Raw genomic sequence first — 13,917 nt, 5'->3', positions numbered from 1 at the left:
CTCCTTCTGTGATGTATGCATGATGTTTTTGGGAGTGGTCTTGGGCTACAGGGTGGGCAATTTCAAAAGTCTATATAAGGGCTTGTTCAGGGTTCTCCTGCCTCCTGCATGTGGTAAGTGGGGACCCTGTTGCAACAGTTCCTTGAATAAAGATCAGGCTCACTAGCCGCTTTGCTTCTCAGTATTCTCTGGTTGGCCTCTGTTGTTTCCTCCTACCGATAGGGAACCCACTTAAGGACTCTATACAGGCTCCTGGATACCCCATGAAGAAAAGAGGAGCAGTTTTTCTTGCAACAATACCTTAACATTTCTGCGCATTAAAATGTGAACAGAATGGATTTCTCCCTCAATCACACTTCCTCCTCGTACCTCCATGAGTTGCTGAGAAAGAGGTAAGTTCTGAATATCGAGGATTCTCCTACTGCCTCATTAAAAAAGGTAAGGGACCCTTGACAGTTAAGTCCAGTCACAAAGGACTCTGGGGTTGTGGCGCTCATCTCGCTTTACTGGCCGAGGGAGCCGACATTTGTCCACAGACAGTTTTTCCGGGTCATGTGGCCAGCATGACTAAGCCGCTTCTGGCGAAACCAGAGCAGCGCACGGAAATGCCGTTAACCTTCCCTGCCGGAGTGGTACCTGTTTATCTACTTGCACTTTGACATGCTTTTGAACTGCTAGGTTGGCAGGAGCTGGGACAGAGCGACGGGAGCTCACCCTGTTGCGGGGATTCGAACCACCGACCTTCCGATCGGCAAGCCCTAGGCTCTGTGGTTTAGACCACAGCGCCACCCGCATCCCTGCTGCCTCATTATCCCACCTCTAATCAGACAGGGTATAATCCAGGAAAAGTATTGCTATGTATTACTGCTGGTGTTGTAAACTAGCTCATATTTCGTTTCTTCTTTCCACAGGCTTCTACTTAATTTGACTCTAACTCCGCTGCACAAGGTGCTCATTTTATCTTTTTTTTTAAAAAGTAACTTCTTCCACTTCAGTATCCCCTGCTTACCTGACAGGATTCTTAGAGAGCTACTCAAAGAGACAGGCTGCCCATACTTCAGCCATGTTATTGATGGGTGGGGAATTCCCGAAGCCTCACAAATCAGCGTGACAGGATTTTTCTCGACTACGCTGATGTTTTCAGGCACAGTCAGGTCACCTGCAATGCTTGGAGGGACTGCAAAAAAACCACACACAAAAAAACCACAGAAGCAAGGCATATAAGAAAACATAATTCCATAATGGACAGCCAAAGCCGTCTGTTCCATAAAATAACCCACAAATGAAGAATAGGTTAATAGGTGTTACGGAAATTACAGGGGGGGGGGGGCACATCTTTAAATTTAAATATTACAAATATTATGCCTGAATATATCCTTCCAACTTGACAGCTCAGGGAAGTCACCTAACTTTAAAAATAATATAAAATCATCTCCTTTCCCAGTTCCCCCCATTCCAAAGCTATTTTCCCCTTGCAAAAGGACTCCAGGAAGTTCTCAGAGGTGAAAATTGCTGGGCTCCTTGTTAGCCAAGGGAAGCCAAATCTCATCACCTGACTCGCCTCAGGCTCCAGACATGCAAAGGAAATTCTATTGTACTTTTGGGTGGTGGGTACTTAAGACATATTTGTCTATGCTAATCTTATACCTGAGTCTTGCCCTGCCATGTCTGCTTATGCTAATCTTGTACCAAGGACTTGTCTGGACATGTCTGCCAAGGTTAACCCCTCCCCTTCAAACTGTATTCTGAGATGTGGTGGCAAAGTTTTAAAAGTCTTTGTCACCCCATCCTCGGGGTTCAAAATTTGCTCTTTGAACCTATTGCGCAATAAACTTTGGTCTACAGCTATTTGCTCCGGTTGGCTGGACTCCTTCCTTAATTCTGCAGGGACCCGCGGGCTCTGCCCAACGAGCTGGGTGACTGAGCAGCCTCACACCCAGATTTTTCCTTAACAATAGGTTAACAGTAGGTTAACAGAATGCTTTTGGCGGCTAGTGCTCAGAAATTTCCTCAGTGGGGCAATACAGTGGTGCCCCGCAAGACGAATGCCTCGCAAGACGGAAAACCCGCTAGATGAAAGGGTTTTCCGTTTTGGAGGTGCATTGCAAAACGAATTTCCTATGGGCTTGCTTCGCAAGACGAAAATGTCTTGCGAGTTCCTGCGGGGGTTTTTTCCTCCCCCCCCCCTTTTTCCCAAGCCGCTAAGCCGCTTATCAGCTGATCCGCTAAGCTGCTTAACAGCTGATCGCTAAGCCGCTTATCAGCTGATCCGCTAAGCCGCTTAACAGCTGATCCGTTAAGCCACTAAGCCGCTTATCAGCTGATCCGCTAAGCCGCTAAGCCGCTTATCAGCTGATCCACTAAGCCAGCTAAGCCGCTAATAGCGCTAATCCGCTAAACCGCTAATGGGCTTGCTTCGCAAGACGAAAAAACCGCAAGACGAAGAGACTCGCGGAACGGATTCTTTTCGTCTTGCACCACTGTATGCTCATAATATGCATGCCCCAAATCTGGGGACTTGGATGAGCTCACAGCAGTTTCCCTTCTTTCTCAGGGAGAGACAAGGAACTTTTTTGTCTCTCTTGACAGAAGGATAGCTGGAAGGGAGGTGGGGAAAAGGGAACAAGCATGCCTTCCTTCTATGAGAACACAACACAGATGTCTTAGTGGGAAAATACACACATCCCCTTTGAAAGGGACCCAGACGTGTGGGGGAAAGAAGCACAAGTCACCCAACATTTCCTCTTGACACAATTTCCTTGTAACATTAGAAGCAGTTCTAAGGAGAACAACATGGACCTCCCGTTTTATGGCTAAGGAAGAGACAATCTGAGGTGCTCGTACTTTTAGCAGGAGGCCAGTATGAGGAGCACTTGGGGGAAATTTTCAAGATCAGGGAATCATCAGTTAATTCACAGTACAGTGGAATCTTGGTTTTTGAACGTAATCCATTCCAGAAGACTGTTTGACTTCCGAAACATTCAAAAACTGAGGCGGAAAGGGCTGTCAACAAATTCAATTGAGAAAATTGAAAAACACGCAGTGGAAGACGTTTGACTTCCAAGGCGCGTTCCAAAACGGAAGCATTTATTTCCGGGTTTCGGGCATTCGGGTTCTGAAACGTTCGTCAACTAAGAAGTTCGAGAACCGAGGTTCCACTGTGCAATGTTGGGCCAGCGCTGTAAAACAGAGTGGAATTGTTGATTTGGCCCCAAACATGCATCTCTTCTGTTGCACACATTTCCCTTGCTCACCGTGAATGCTTAAGTCATATTTCTTGTCAGTCAGTCCTGCCACATTCACAGCAATGCACACATAGCGGCCAGTGTCTGACACCTGAGAGTTTTTAAGCCACAGACGATGTCCTTCGTTCAGTATTTCCACTCCTCTTCCACTGACCAATGGACGGCCATCCTTCATCCAGGTGACAGCTGGCACCGGAATACCTTCTGCCTTGCATTCTAATGAAATATCATTCCCTCGAGTCACAGTTACATCCGACTGCTGGCTTTCGCTGCCCAATATAGTTGGACGAACTATTCAGAGAAACAAAACAACATTCCAGACTTAGCACAAAGAGTTCAGCTGCCGAGAACAAAGCTAAATGCGACGCAAAAAATCTGTGACTGCAACCGCCCAATGTCTTGTTTTCTTTTGCAGAATGCAGAGAGGGCAGGGGGGGGATTCCTGTGTAGGGGCATTGCATAAGGAAAGGAAGAGCTTAAGCCTTTACCCCATGCCAATCCTACCCTCCAGGCTACTATTAACTGCAAGATGTGCTCACATGTACTCACATTGCGCCTCCACCCCATGAAGCGGTGGGTGGCAGGATGAGATTGTAAGCTAGGGTGGTAGTGCTCCCTGGGAAAGAGAGAATCGGAGGGTCAGGGCACTGCGGAGGTCAGCACTAATTCAAATGCATAGGTGGAGCTAATGCACCTGCCAAATTAATTGCACAAGGTGGACCTCCCCATTGCCTTGCCCCTCTCAGTAAAAGGTAAAAGGCAAAGGACCCCTGGACGGTTAAGTCCAGTCAAAGGCGACTATGGAGTCGCGGCGCTCATCTTGCTTTCAGGCCGAGGGAGCCGGCGTTTGTCCGCAGACAGCTTTCCAGGTCATGTGGCCAGCAGAACTAAACCACTTCTGGCGCAAGGGAAACCAGAGCGCACGGAAACGCCGTTTACCTTTCCGCCGCAGCAGTACCTATTGATCTATTTGCACTGGTGTGCTTTCGAACTGCTAGGTTGGCAGGAGCTGGGACAGAGCAACAGGAGCTCACTCCATCGTGGGGATTCGAACCGCCGACATTCCGATCGGCAAGCCCAAGAGGCTCAGTGGTTTAGACCACAGCGTCGCCCGCGCTGTGTCCCAGGAAAAGGTAGCAACTCTGGTGCTGGGAGGTCAGGTCAGTGCCACCCCCACAACCCCCTCTCCACTACTGATCCCACAGCTAATCACAGCTCAGAACCAGTCATGGCTGCAGTACTGGAGCCAAGAGTAAAAACTCTCCTCCTGCCAGCCCAAACCAAACCACCTCCCCTCTGCTGCCGTTTTCAGCAAGAGACGAAAGACGGTGGGAGATCCAATCATGGATCTCCCACAGTATGTTTAGCTTGGCCCCAAAGTTTTGGCAAAACCACCAAGGCTTCTTATTAATCTAATGTGGATAAGGTAAACTGATATTTACAAGTGGAGACTCCAGAGACCACTTTGTGGTCTTGCTTCAGAACAGAGGGTTGAACTAGATAATCGCCTGTTCCATTCTTGTTCTTTGATTGCAAGCCCTGCTTTACTCATCAACGGTAATCGTTTCCAAACCAATGAACGGCCACAAGCAATTTGACATGTTGACCTACCATATACCACCAAGTTATATTCCTTCTTTGCTATTCCGGCAACATTTGAAGCCATACATGCATAGGAAGCGGCGTCTGATTTCTCAGCAATGGAAATTTGCAACTGCCTTCCTCCAGATAACACTCTGACCCTACCTGTAGGGTCAGCCAGCAGTGGAGAACCTACAAGTGAAACATTATTTCAGATAAAAATATGAAGCATAGGATGAAGCAGATGGTTTAGGGTTCTTTGACACAGATTCTATTCCAGTCATATTTCCTGCTGGGCTAGGTCAGCCATAATCCAACACGGTCACAAATGTTGAACCCCACTCCCAGATAGCCAATGAGTGCTGGGCACAGGTGTCACTATGTTTATAGAAATCAACAGGCGTTATGCCTAAGTCAGTGATGGCCAAACTTGGCCCTCCAGCTGCTTTGGGACTACAATTCCCATCATCCCTGACCACTGGTCCTTTTAGCTAGGGGTGATGGGAGTTGTAGTCCCAAGACAGATGGAGGGCCTAAGTGGTATCATTCACCTCCATTTCACTGTGGATTTAGGTCTACAGTCTTGAAATTTTGCCTTCATCAAAATCGGTCCTTGTGGTCAGAGGTCAAGTAGGAAGAAGTCAAGGGTTAGAAGTCAGCAGTGTTATACTGTATCAAGCTTGCCTCTTGTCCTACTAGGACTGGAGGAGGAAAGCAGACAAAGGGAGAAAGAGAGCAGGTAAGGGCAGGGTCCATTACATTAATGGGTCCATGGAATCCGTGCCTTAGCCTAACTCAGCTTAAACAAAGAAAGAACAATTTGATTTGAAAGCACCTTTAACAGAAGCAAATGAGGTTTTAGAAGCAAATGTTCAAATCTGTATCAACCGCTGCTGGCTATACAGACCGTACTCGTCACATTCACCCCACGCACTTAAAACACATTTAAAGAGCATGGCTTCCCCCAAAGAATCTATTTGGGAGAGCCACATGCTTTCAATGTATGGGGTGGGTGTGACTGTGCACATGTAGGGGGCTAGGTGAAGAAGGGAGGGTTGCAGGGAAAGCTTTGCAAACAAATGAGATAAAGAGAAGAAGGAGGAGGAGAAGAAGAAGAAGGGGAGGAGTTTGGATTTGATATCTCGCCTTTCACTCCCTTTAAGGAGTCTCAAAGCGGCTAACATTCTCCTTTCCCTTCCTCCCCCACAACAAACACTCTGTGAGGTGAGTGGGGCTGAGAGGCTTCAGAGAAGTGTGACTGGCCCAAGGTCACCCAGCAGCTGCATGTGGAGGAGCGGAGACCCGAACCCGGTTCCCCAGATTACGAGACTACCGCTCTTAACCACTACACCACACTGGCGTAGGGAACAGCTAGCTCCTAAGGAAAGCCCTCACCCATAGCAGTTGCTTACCATTCTTTCTCCAGCTGAGGGCCGGGGGTGGAATTCCACTGGACTCGCATATCATACTGATGAGGTTTCCTTCAATTACTGTCAGACGAGTAAGCGTGTCTGAACTATAAATACTGGCTGGCACTAAAGTGGGGAAATGTCAGAAATAGCTGGTGATCTGTAACTAATAAAATTATCGAGTAATAAAAGGCACCCAACAGTGGGCCACTTGAGGAGCCAACAGAAGAAGCAAAGTCAGACCCACACAGACCCTTCTTTCAAGTACTGAATTCCTCACGGGGAGAACAGGACACACAACTGAATACCTTCCGTTTGCTCAAACTATTCCTGAGAGCGTACAAAACAGGAACGAAACATTTCTGTTTGAACCTCTTCAACTCTTTCAGTGTTTGAAATAGTAAAGAGAATTAAAAGCTTCAGTGCTGGCAGCAGTTAAAGCCCTCCTTGCATTGCACCAATTTCTACTTCTTATTTCAGTTTCTCGTACTTCAAACCAGTACTGTAATACCCCTAAGTCTCCCAGAAGCAAAGCCTTAAACCCATCCTGCTGAATTCTGCCAGCTTTTGGAAATGGAGATAGCTCTGGGGAAATGGGCCAATACTAAATCAGACGCACAAATTTCCTGGATTTGCAACACCAAAAGGCTGTCCAACGTTGCGTCTGGATCCTGCATGCAAGCAAAGAATATGTTTCTAAACCATCACTTACAGATGGTTTTCAAAGGCAGATCTATGGTTTCCATGAAAAGTAGGAAGTGTAATGATTTTGAAGGAAGAGGATTTAGCTTGCAAGAACATCTAGATCAGGGGTGTAGCTAACCTGGTGCCCTCTCAGTGATGCTGGACAATAATAATAGAATATAAAAAACACAATAAAACAACGGAATATAAAAAACACAATAAAACAGCAAATATTTAAAAAAATCCCTAAACAGGGCTGCCTTCAGATGTCTTCTAAAAGTTTATTTCCTTGACATCTGATGGGCGCCACTACCAAGAAGGCCCTCTGCCTGGTTCCCTGTAACCTCACAGTGCAGGAACCACCAGAAGGCCCTCGGAGCTGGACCTCAGCATCTGGGCTGAATGATGGGGGTGGAGACGCTCCTTCAGGTATACTGGGCAGAGGCCGTTTAGGGTTTTAAAGGTCAGCACCAACACTTTGAATTGTGTTTGGAAACGTACTGGGAGCCAATGTAGGTCTTTCAGGACTGGTGTTATATGATCTTGGCGACCACACCCTGTTACCAGTCTAGCTGTTGCATTCTGGATTAATTGTAGTTTCTGGGTCACCTTCAAAGGTAGCCCCACATAGAGAGCATTGCAATAATCCAAGAAGGAGATAACTAGAGCATGCACCACTCTGGCAAGACAGTCTGTGGGCAGGTAGGGTCTCAGCCTGCGTACCAGATGGAGCTGGTATACAGCTGCCCTGGACACAGAATTGATAGATCTTAAGAGTCAGTGCAACTTGTGTAAAGATTTATTTGCATAGCTGCCATGAAAGATGACAAGGGAAAGTTTGAGTTTTTCCTAACCGTATGTTCTGGCACACTGGCAAACCCTAGGCAACTGGAAAATCCAAACTGACATAAAAAGTGAAGCTTGGGATCAACCACCCGTCCAGTGCGTAATGTTTCAATCTTCAGGCAATCAGAGCTTGCTTTAACTTATTCTGGGGGGTTGCATAGCATAAATAGGGAAGTGAGAAAAAACTGTGAGAGAAATTTGCAATCCATCTTTGGAGAAATAATGCTTCTATGAATATTATAATGCAGTTCTACAGCCCAAAGAGCATACAAAAATGCATTTATTAGGGGAAAGTGCACACAAAAATATGCACACTATGGTGAACTACACTCAGGGGAGATGCTTCCAAAAATGCATACATCAGGGAGAACTGCATACCAAAAAGCATATGTTAGAAGAAATGTGAACAATAATGTGTATAAATCTTTGCATACTCTTTTTTTAAAAAATCAGGAACTGATGCAGAAACTGGAAGAATGAAAAACAAACCAATGTTTTCAGATCCATTCCACTCTAGTTACTAGGAATAGTTCCTTGGCAAAATTACCCATACTCATCCTAGTATCAGGGGTTTGAAAATGAATTTCTCACACTTTCTCACTTTTTTATCCTGTGTCCAAGAGGTCTCAAAATGAGCTTGTGTTAAAATAACATAGTAAGATTCCCAGGATTGTAAACTACAGATACAAGAGTGAATATCAGAAAAACAAATCTCCTGAACTGCAGCCCAATTGTGCAAATTTCTCATACCCCTTCCCTAATAGTGTCATACCTTGGAAATCAAACAGAATCCGTTTCGGAAGTCCATTTGACTTCCGAAACGTTTGACTTCCAAAGCGCGGCTTCTGATTGGCTGCAGGAAGCTCCTGCGGCCAACTGGAAGCTGCGGAAGCCCCATTGGATGTTCGGCTTCTAGAACACTCACTTCCGGTTTTTGATCGTTCGGGAGCCGGAATGTTCAACGCCCAAGGCATTCGGGAGCCAAGCCACGACTGTATGCACCTGGGTTTTCCAGGAACACCCATTTCATTCACTAATAGAGTTCCGTTCTTTATGAAAGTGATTGCAAAAGCTGCATATCTTACCCCATACATTGACGTTGTAGTTCTTTTCCGTTTTTCCAGCCACATTTGTGGCTTCACAAGTGTAACGTCCAGTATCCTGAGTTTGCACTTCTTTAATCTAGCAATTTTTTAAAAAAACACACATGAAATATTCCAGCAATCAGTTATGAATGCATCACAATGTAATAAAAATAATAAATAATAATAATTTTATTTATACCCTGCCCACTCTGGGCTGCTTCCAACAAAATATTAAAATACAATAGTCCATCAAACATTAAAAGCTTCCCTAAACATAGTATAACCTTACTTGCAAATTTACTCACGGGCTTAATAGATTATTGGTCAACTACTGAGTGGGAAGACTGATTGAAAAGCGTTGTTTTCCTACCTCTGTAGATAAAAAGTATTCTCTCTCTACCCTTACATTACAGTAAGAGCTGGTGATGGTTCATCAGCTGGAAATAAATTCTCCTGATTACACTTGACACCAGGTTTTGCCTGAATCAAACCTAGAAGCTGACACAGTGTAACAGCTAGGAAACTAAGCCAGGGCTGGCTCAGGATATTTTGCTGCCTGAGGCAATGGACAAGATGGCGTCCTCTTCCAAGGCACGCGCAGAAGCCAATTTGACTGATAGTTGAATGGTACACCAATACTGGTGAAAGTATCTTCCACTGCATTTGAGGGCAGGAGACTAGTGCCGGGGGTACAGGTCAGGCCACAGGGCACTCACAGCTCTGTCCTCTCCCTGCACCTCAGCATCTGCCACCTGAGGCAACCGCATCACCCTGCCCCATCATAGGGCCAGTGCTAGACTAAGCTATGAACCATGGAGTTCCTGGTTTAAATCTCCCCTCTACCATAAACCCATTAACTTTAGGCTACTTAGTCTCAGCCCCCAATTTATACAGGAGAATAATACTAAGCTTACCTAACAGGGCTGTTGTTAAGGATTTTAATAAGCTGATATATGTGAAGTGCTTTGAACCATCAAAAGTGCACTGAGGTAGTAAAGGTAAAGGGACCCCTGACCATTAGGTCCAGTTGTGGCCGACTCTGGGGTTGCGGCGCTCATCTCGCTTTATTGGCCGAGGGAACCAGCGTACAGCTTCCGGGTCATGTGGCATGACTAAGCCGCTTCTGGCGAACCAGAGCAGCGCACAGAAACGCCGTTTACCTTCCCACTGGAGCGGTACCTATTTATCTACTTGCACTTTGACATGCTTTCGAACTGCTAGGTTGGCAGGAGCAGGGACCAAGCAACGGGAGCTCACCCCGTTGTGGGGATTCGAACCGCCAATCTTCTGATCAGCAAGTCCTAGGCTCTGTAAGCTCCTCAGCAGCCGGTCTCCAGCACTTTACCTCCTCTACCAAGCTACCTCCTGCTCTGGTCTTCACGTAAACTGGGTACGTTAAACTCTGGATCAAGGGAACCCTGTAGTCTACATTGCAAGCAAACAGCAGGTCTTATAAATCCTTTGCGCCAAAGTGCACTCCCCACTCTGAGCAACCCATAAGGTAGCCACGCAGACTCTTTTCTTTGCCTTCCATTTATGCTTGATTTTGAACCCGGCCAACAGCCTGCCTTCAGTCGTGTGATTTGCCCGTGGCCATTTTGATCCTCGTTTGCTTGTGCCAAAACGAGGGCCACCCCCTTGTCTTAGAACTTGGCCTGGCATTATTAGAGCAAAATCAGAAGCATATTTCGAGAGTTCAGCTCCAGCGAAAACATCACCACCACCACTTATTATTTGTAGAAGCATCTGAAATGCGCTAGGCACTGTACCAAATAATTTAGAAAGCACAAGTCCCTGGGCCTGCAGGCACACAATTTAAAAAAAGAGAGATGAAACAAAAAGACAGGGAAGATGGAAGCAGAGGGAGGATATTCTGCGCCAGATGGCAAAGAAAGTAAAAGATGGAGGAAAGAGTTAAAAGAATACAATAAACAGAGCTGATCCGATGCATTCTGCTGTTTGGGGGGGGGGGGAGCAAATGATACCCTTCCCTCTTCACCCATTCAAGGGTCACAAAGTACAGAAGGCCAGTCAAGTTATTTCAGCATCTGAGGCAGGAAATCCTACAGAGCTTCTCCCACTCCCTGGCTATAAAATTACAACCACAATAAATTAAACAAACCATCTTCTGCCTTTTCAGGGCACCCACAATCAGCTGCCCTGTGCTACCACCTCGCTCTACCTAATGGTAGGGCCAGCTCTGACGACAACAGTCTAGGATCTCTTGAAAAATAAAATATGCCATCAAAGAGAAATATGAGAGATGAAATATGAGGTCTTAAGAATTTATTAAAGTGAGACTAAGATGTGAGCAGCCAAATATTTAGAGGGAGACAGTACCATGCAGAAAGGATCACAAAGCGGGAATGGAAATGAGAAGCAGCCCAAGAGTGGAGATTTAATAAGAAGATTAGTGTTTGAGGAATGGCGGAAATGAGGGGAAGGGGGAGAGGGCATAACAAAGACAGGCAGGAGTGGCCAAGACCATGGAGAAATTTAAAGATTAAAAAGAAGATTAAACTTGATATGAAACAATAAGGGAAACCAGTGAAGGGAAACATATACTGTACATGGACATAGGTGGAAAAATATTGAGGGAAGCAAAATTGTTCAGTAAGACTAGAATTGTTCTTCAAGAGGGATTCAAGCATCTATAAGTTGTCAGTAAATCCTGACCTTGAGCGAAATTCAGTGCAAGCTCAGAATCTCCTAATGAGGCTAAACCTCTGCAGTAATTCTACAGGAAGTCAACTAATTCAGTAAGTTGGCAAAATTCCACAGGCGGTTTTTGCCTGTCTCGCTTCTCCCCAATAGTCACAGAACCTAGGGTGCCAGTTCCCTGAGAAAGGTCCGCTATATCAGAACTAGAGTGACAGAGTGCCTTAATCCATTTTAATTGCACAAACCTAAATTTCCTGGTGTGGGCTTGAAATCCCCCCTGCACCCAGTCTGGAGGTAAAGGTAAAGGTAAAGGTACCCCTGACCATTAGGTCCAGTCGTGACCGACTCTGGGGTTGTGCGCTCATCTCACTCTATAGGCCGAGGGAGCCGGTGTACAGCTTCTGGGTCATGTGGCCAGCAGGACTAAGCCGCTTCTGGCGAACCAGAGCAGCGCACGGAAACGCCGTTTACCTTCCCACCGGAGCGGTACCTATTTATCTACTTGCACTTTGACATGCTTTCGAACTGCTAGGTTGGCAGTAACAGGGACTGAGCAACGAGAGCTCATCCCATCGTGGGGATTCAAACCGCCGACCTTCTGATTGGCAAGTCCTAGGCTCTGTGGTTTAACCCACAGCGCCACCCGTGTCCCGTCAGTCTGGAGGTACCTTTACTCTATTTATACATTAGCTGCTTAAAACGCAGCAAGCTCATTTTTCTGCACCATGTCCCAATTGCCATACATACCTGAGAGGAGGCAAGGATGTCTTCACCCAACAAGCATAGCCTGATTTGTTTTCCCACACCCCAAACCCCACCCTCTAAACGCCTATTCAACAAATCTATCATTTACGCCCATGTTGTCAATTGCACATGTGCAATAGAGGTTTCTAGTGTACACACCCCAGCTCAGTTGCAGCTTTCATTTTCATATTGGACATGTTGTCTACTGCACATGTGCAACAGAGGTTTCTAGCGTACACACCCCAGCTCAGTTGCAGCTTTCATTTTCAAATTGGATGGGAGCTGGTTTGAGGGAAAGCAGCAGTCTTTCTCAAGAAACTGCAGGATACTTATGGATTGTGGCTAGCTTCACGTGTGCTCAGCTTCAAGCGCAAATAAAAGGAAATGTGCGCACAGCTTCTGTGTCAAGAATCACAGTGCCAGTTGAGCCTTGTGTATCATTAGTGTCAGGGGTCATAGGGATGAAAGACTTGAGAGGGGAAAACTTTTATTTTTAACTTACCTTCAAAACACTTCCACCTTCAGTGATGCTGAGACCCAGTTTCTTCAGCAATGGCTGGCCATCCTTCAGCCACTCTAAGGTTGGTGGGGGGATGGCATTGCTCTGGCAGTGGAGCTCCAGATCTTCTCCCATAACCACAGAGACATTCTGTTCCTCTCCCATAATGTTTGGTGGAACTGAAGCACATTAAGATTTAATGTCATCTCTTTTTGCTGTAGCAAAGGAAACTAGTCTCTCTCCCAAAACAGCGAGCTGGTATTCCTAGTCATAGAACCAAGGATAGGCAAGAACCAGGGCTGGATTTAGGTTTGATGAGGCCCTAAGCTACTGAAGGTAATGGGGCCCTTTATATGTCCAGCTGTCCTTTGTCAACAACAAATTGTCGCTGTTTTTTCTGTTGAATATATGCTAATTTATGGACCTAATAGGTATCTAAAGCCATTTAGAAACATTGTTGTTGCATGTACATTTTATTTTATTTGTTTTTTATCTTATATTTTGGAAGTGTACATCTAGTTGTTTCTTCCTTTAAATTTTTTTGGGGCCCCCAAGAGAGTGGGGCCCTAAGCCACAGCTTGTTTAGCTTATACGTAAATCTGGCACTGGCAAGAACTCTGAAAGCTTGACTATCAGTCTCCCATAAAGAACCTCTAAATGTAGGCCATTTTGATTCCCCCACCCCCCAAAAATTCTCCCAAACACTGGTGTTCTAATGATTAATCTAAAACAGCTAATATCCAAATTGGCTCATGGAGGTTGCACACATGATTTAGAACCCTGATTGTGCTACAAACAGTTACTTTACTTATTATTACTTAATCATGAATTTGACTTTAATGCAAATCTGGATGTTTCTTTCATCAACTGAGAGCAAATTTCATTAGCCAGTTAGTGTGAAGTTATTATCCTTTTGTTAAAGAAAGAAAGTGTCCATGCCACTCTTAGCTCCCTCTTTTTGAACTATCCTGTAAATTGGTGGCATCACCCTTGAACTGTTCATCCAGAAACATGAGTTTTTGAAATTAACCGTGCGTGTCCTTAACTGTGAGCAAATGGAAGATGGAAACAGGCGACAACACGACTGGTGTACATTCAAAGCATGCAGCATTTTCCCAGAGACAAATATTTAGTTAACCAAGAAACAGAAGATTAAAGTGGCT

The 13,917-nt window shown here is 45.6% G+C and overlaps 1 protein-coding gene across 4 annotated transcripts in view; it reads right to left on the bottom strand.

The window, feature by feature from the left end:
• HMCN1 (hemicentin 1) overlaps positions 1–13,917 on the bottom strand; it is a 293,517-nt gene that overhangs the window by 107,014 nt on the left and 172,586 nt on the right. For all 4 annotated transcript variants that reach the window (XR_013988112.1, XM_081011980.1, XM_081011981.1 and 1 more), the window contains 6 exons: positions 12,758–12,933; positions 8,851–8,947; positions 6,239–6,361; positions 4,857–5,018; positions 3,255–3,536; positions 1,010–1,177 (listed from right to left, as the gene is read on the bottom strand). Coding sequence is in view for 3 of the 4 variants with exons in the window: in XM_081011980.1 (XP_080868106.1) it covers positions 1,010–1,177; positions 3,255–3,536; positions 4,857–5,018; positions 6,239–6,361; positions 8,851–8,947; positions 12,758–12,933 (1,008 nt within the window). In the remaining variant the exon portion in view is untranslated. The remainder of the gene's footprint in view (positions 1–1,009; positions 1,178–3,254; positions 3,537–4,856; positions 5,019–6,238; positions 6,362–8,850; positions 8,948–12,757; positions 12,934–13,917) is intronic.

This window comes from Podarcis pityusensis (genome assembly GCF_964106645.2).
Source record: "Podarcis pityusensis genome assembly, chromosome: 6".
NCBI lineage: Eukaryota > Metazoa > Chordata > Lepidosauria > Squamata > Lacertidae > Podarcis > Podarcis pityusensis.
Note: the sequence above shows the minus strand (reverse complement) of the source record. Positions and strands in the feature narration are given on the sequence as shown.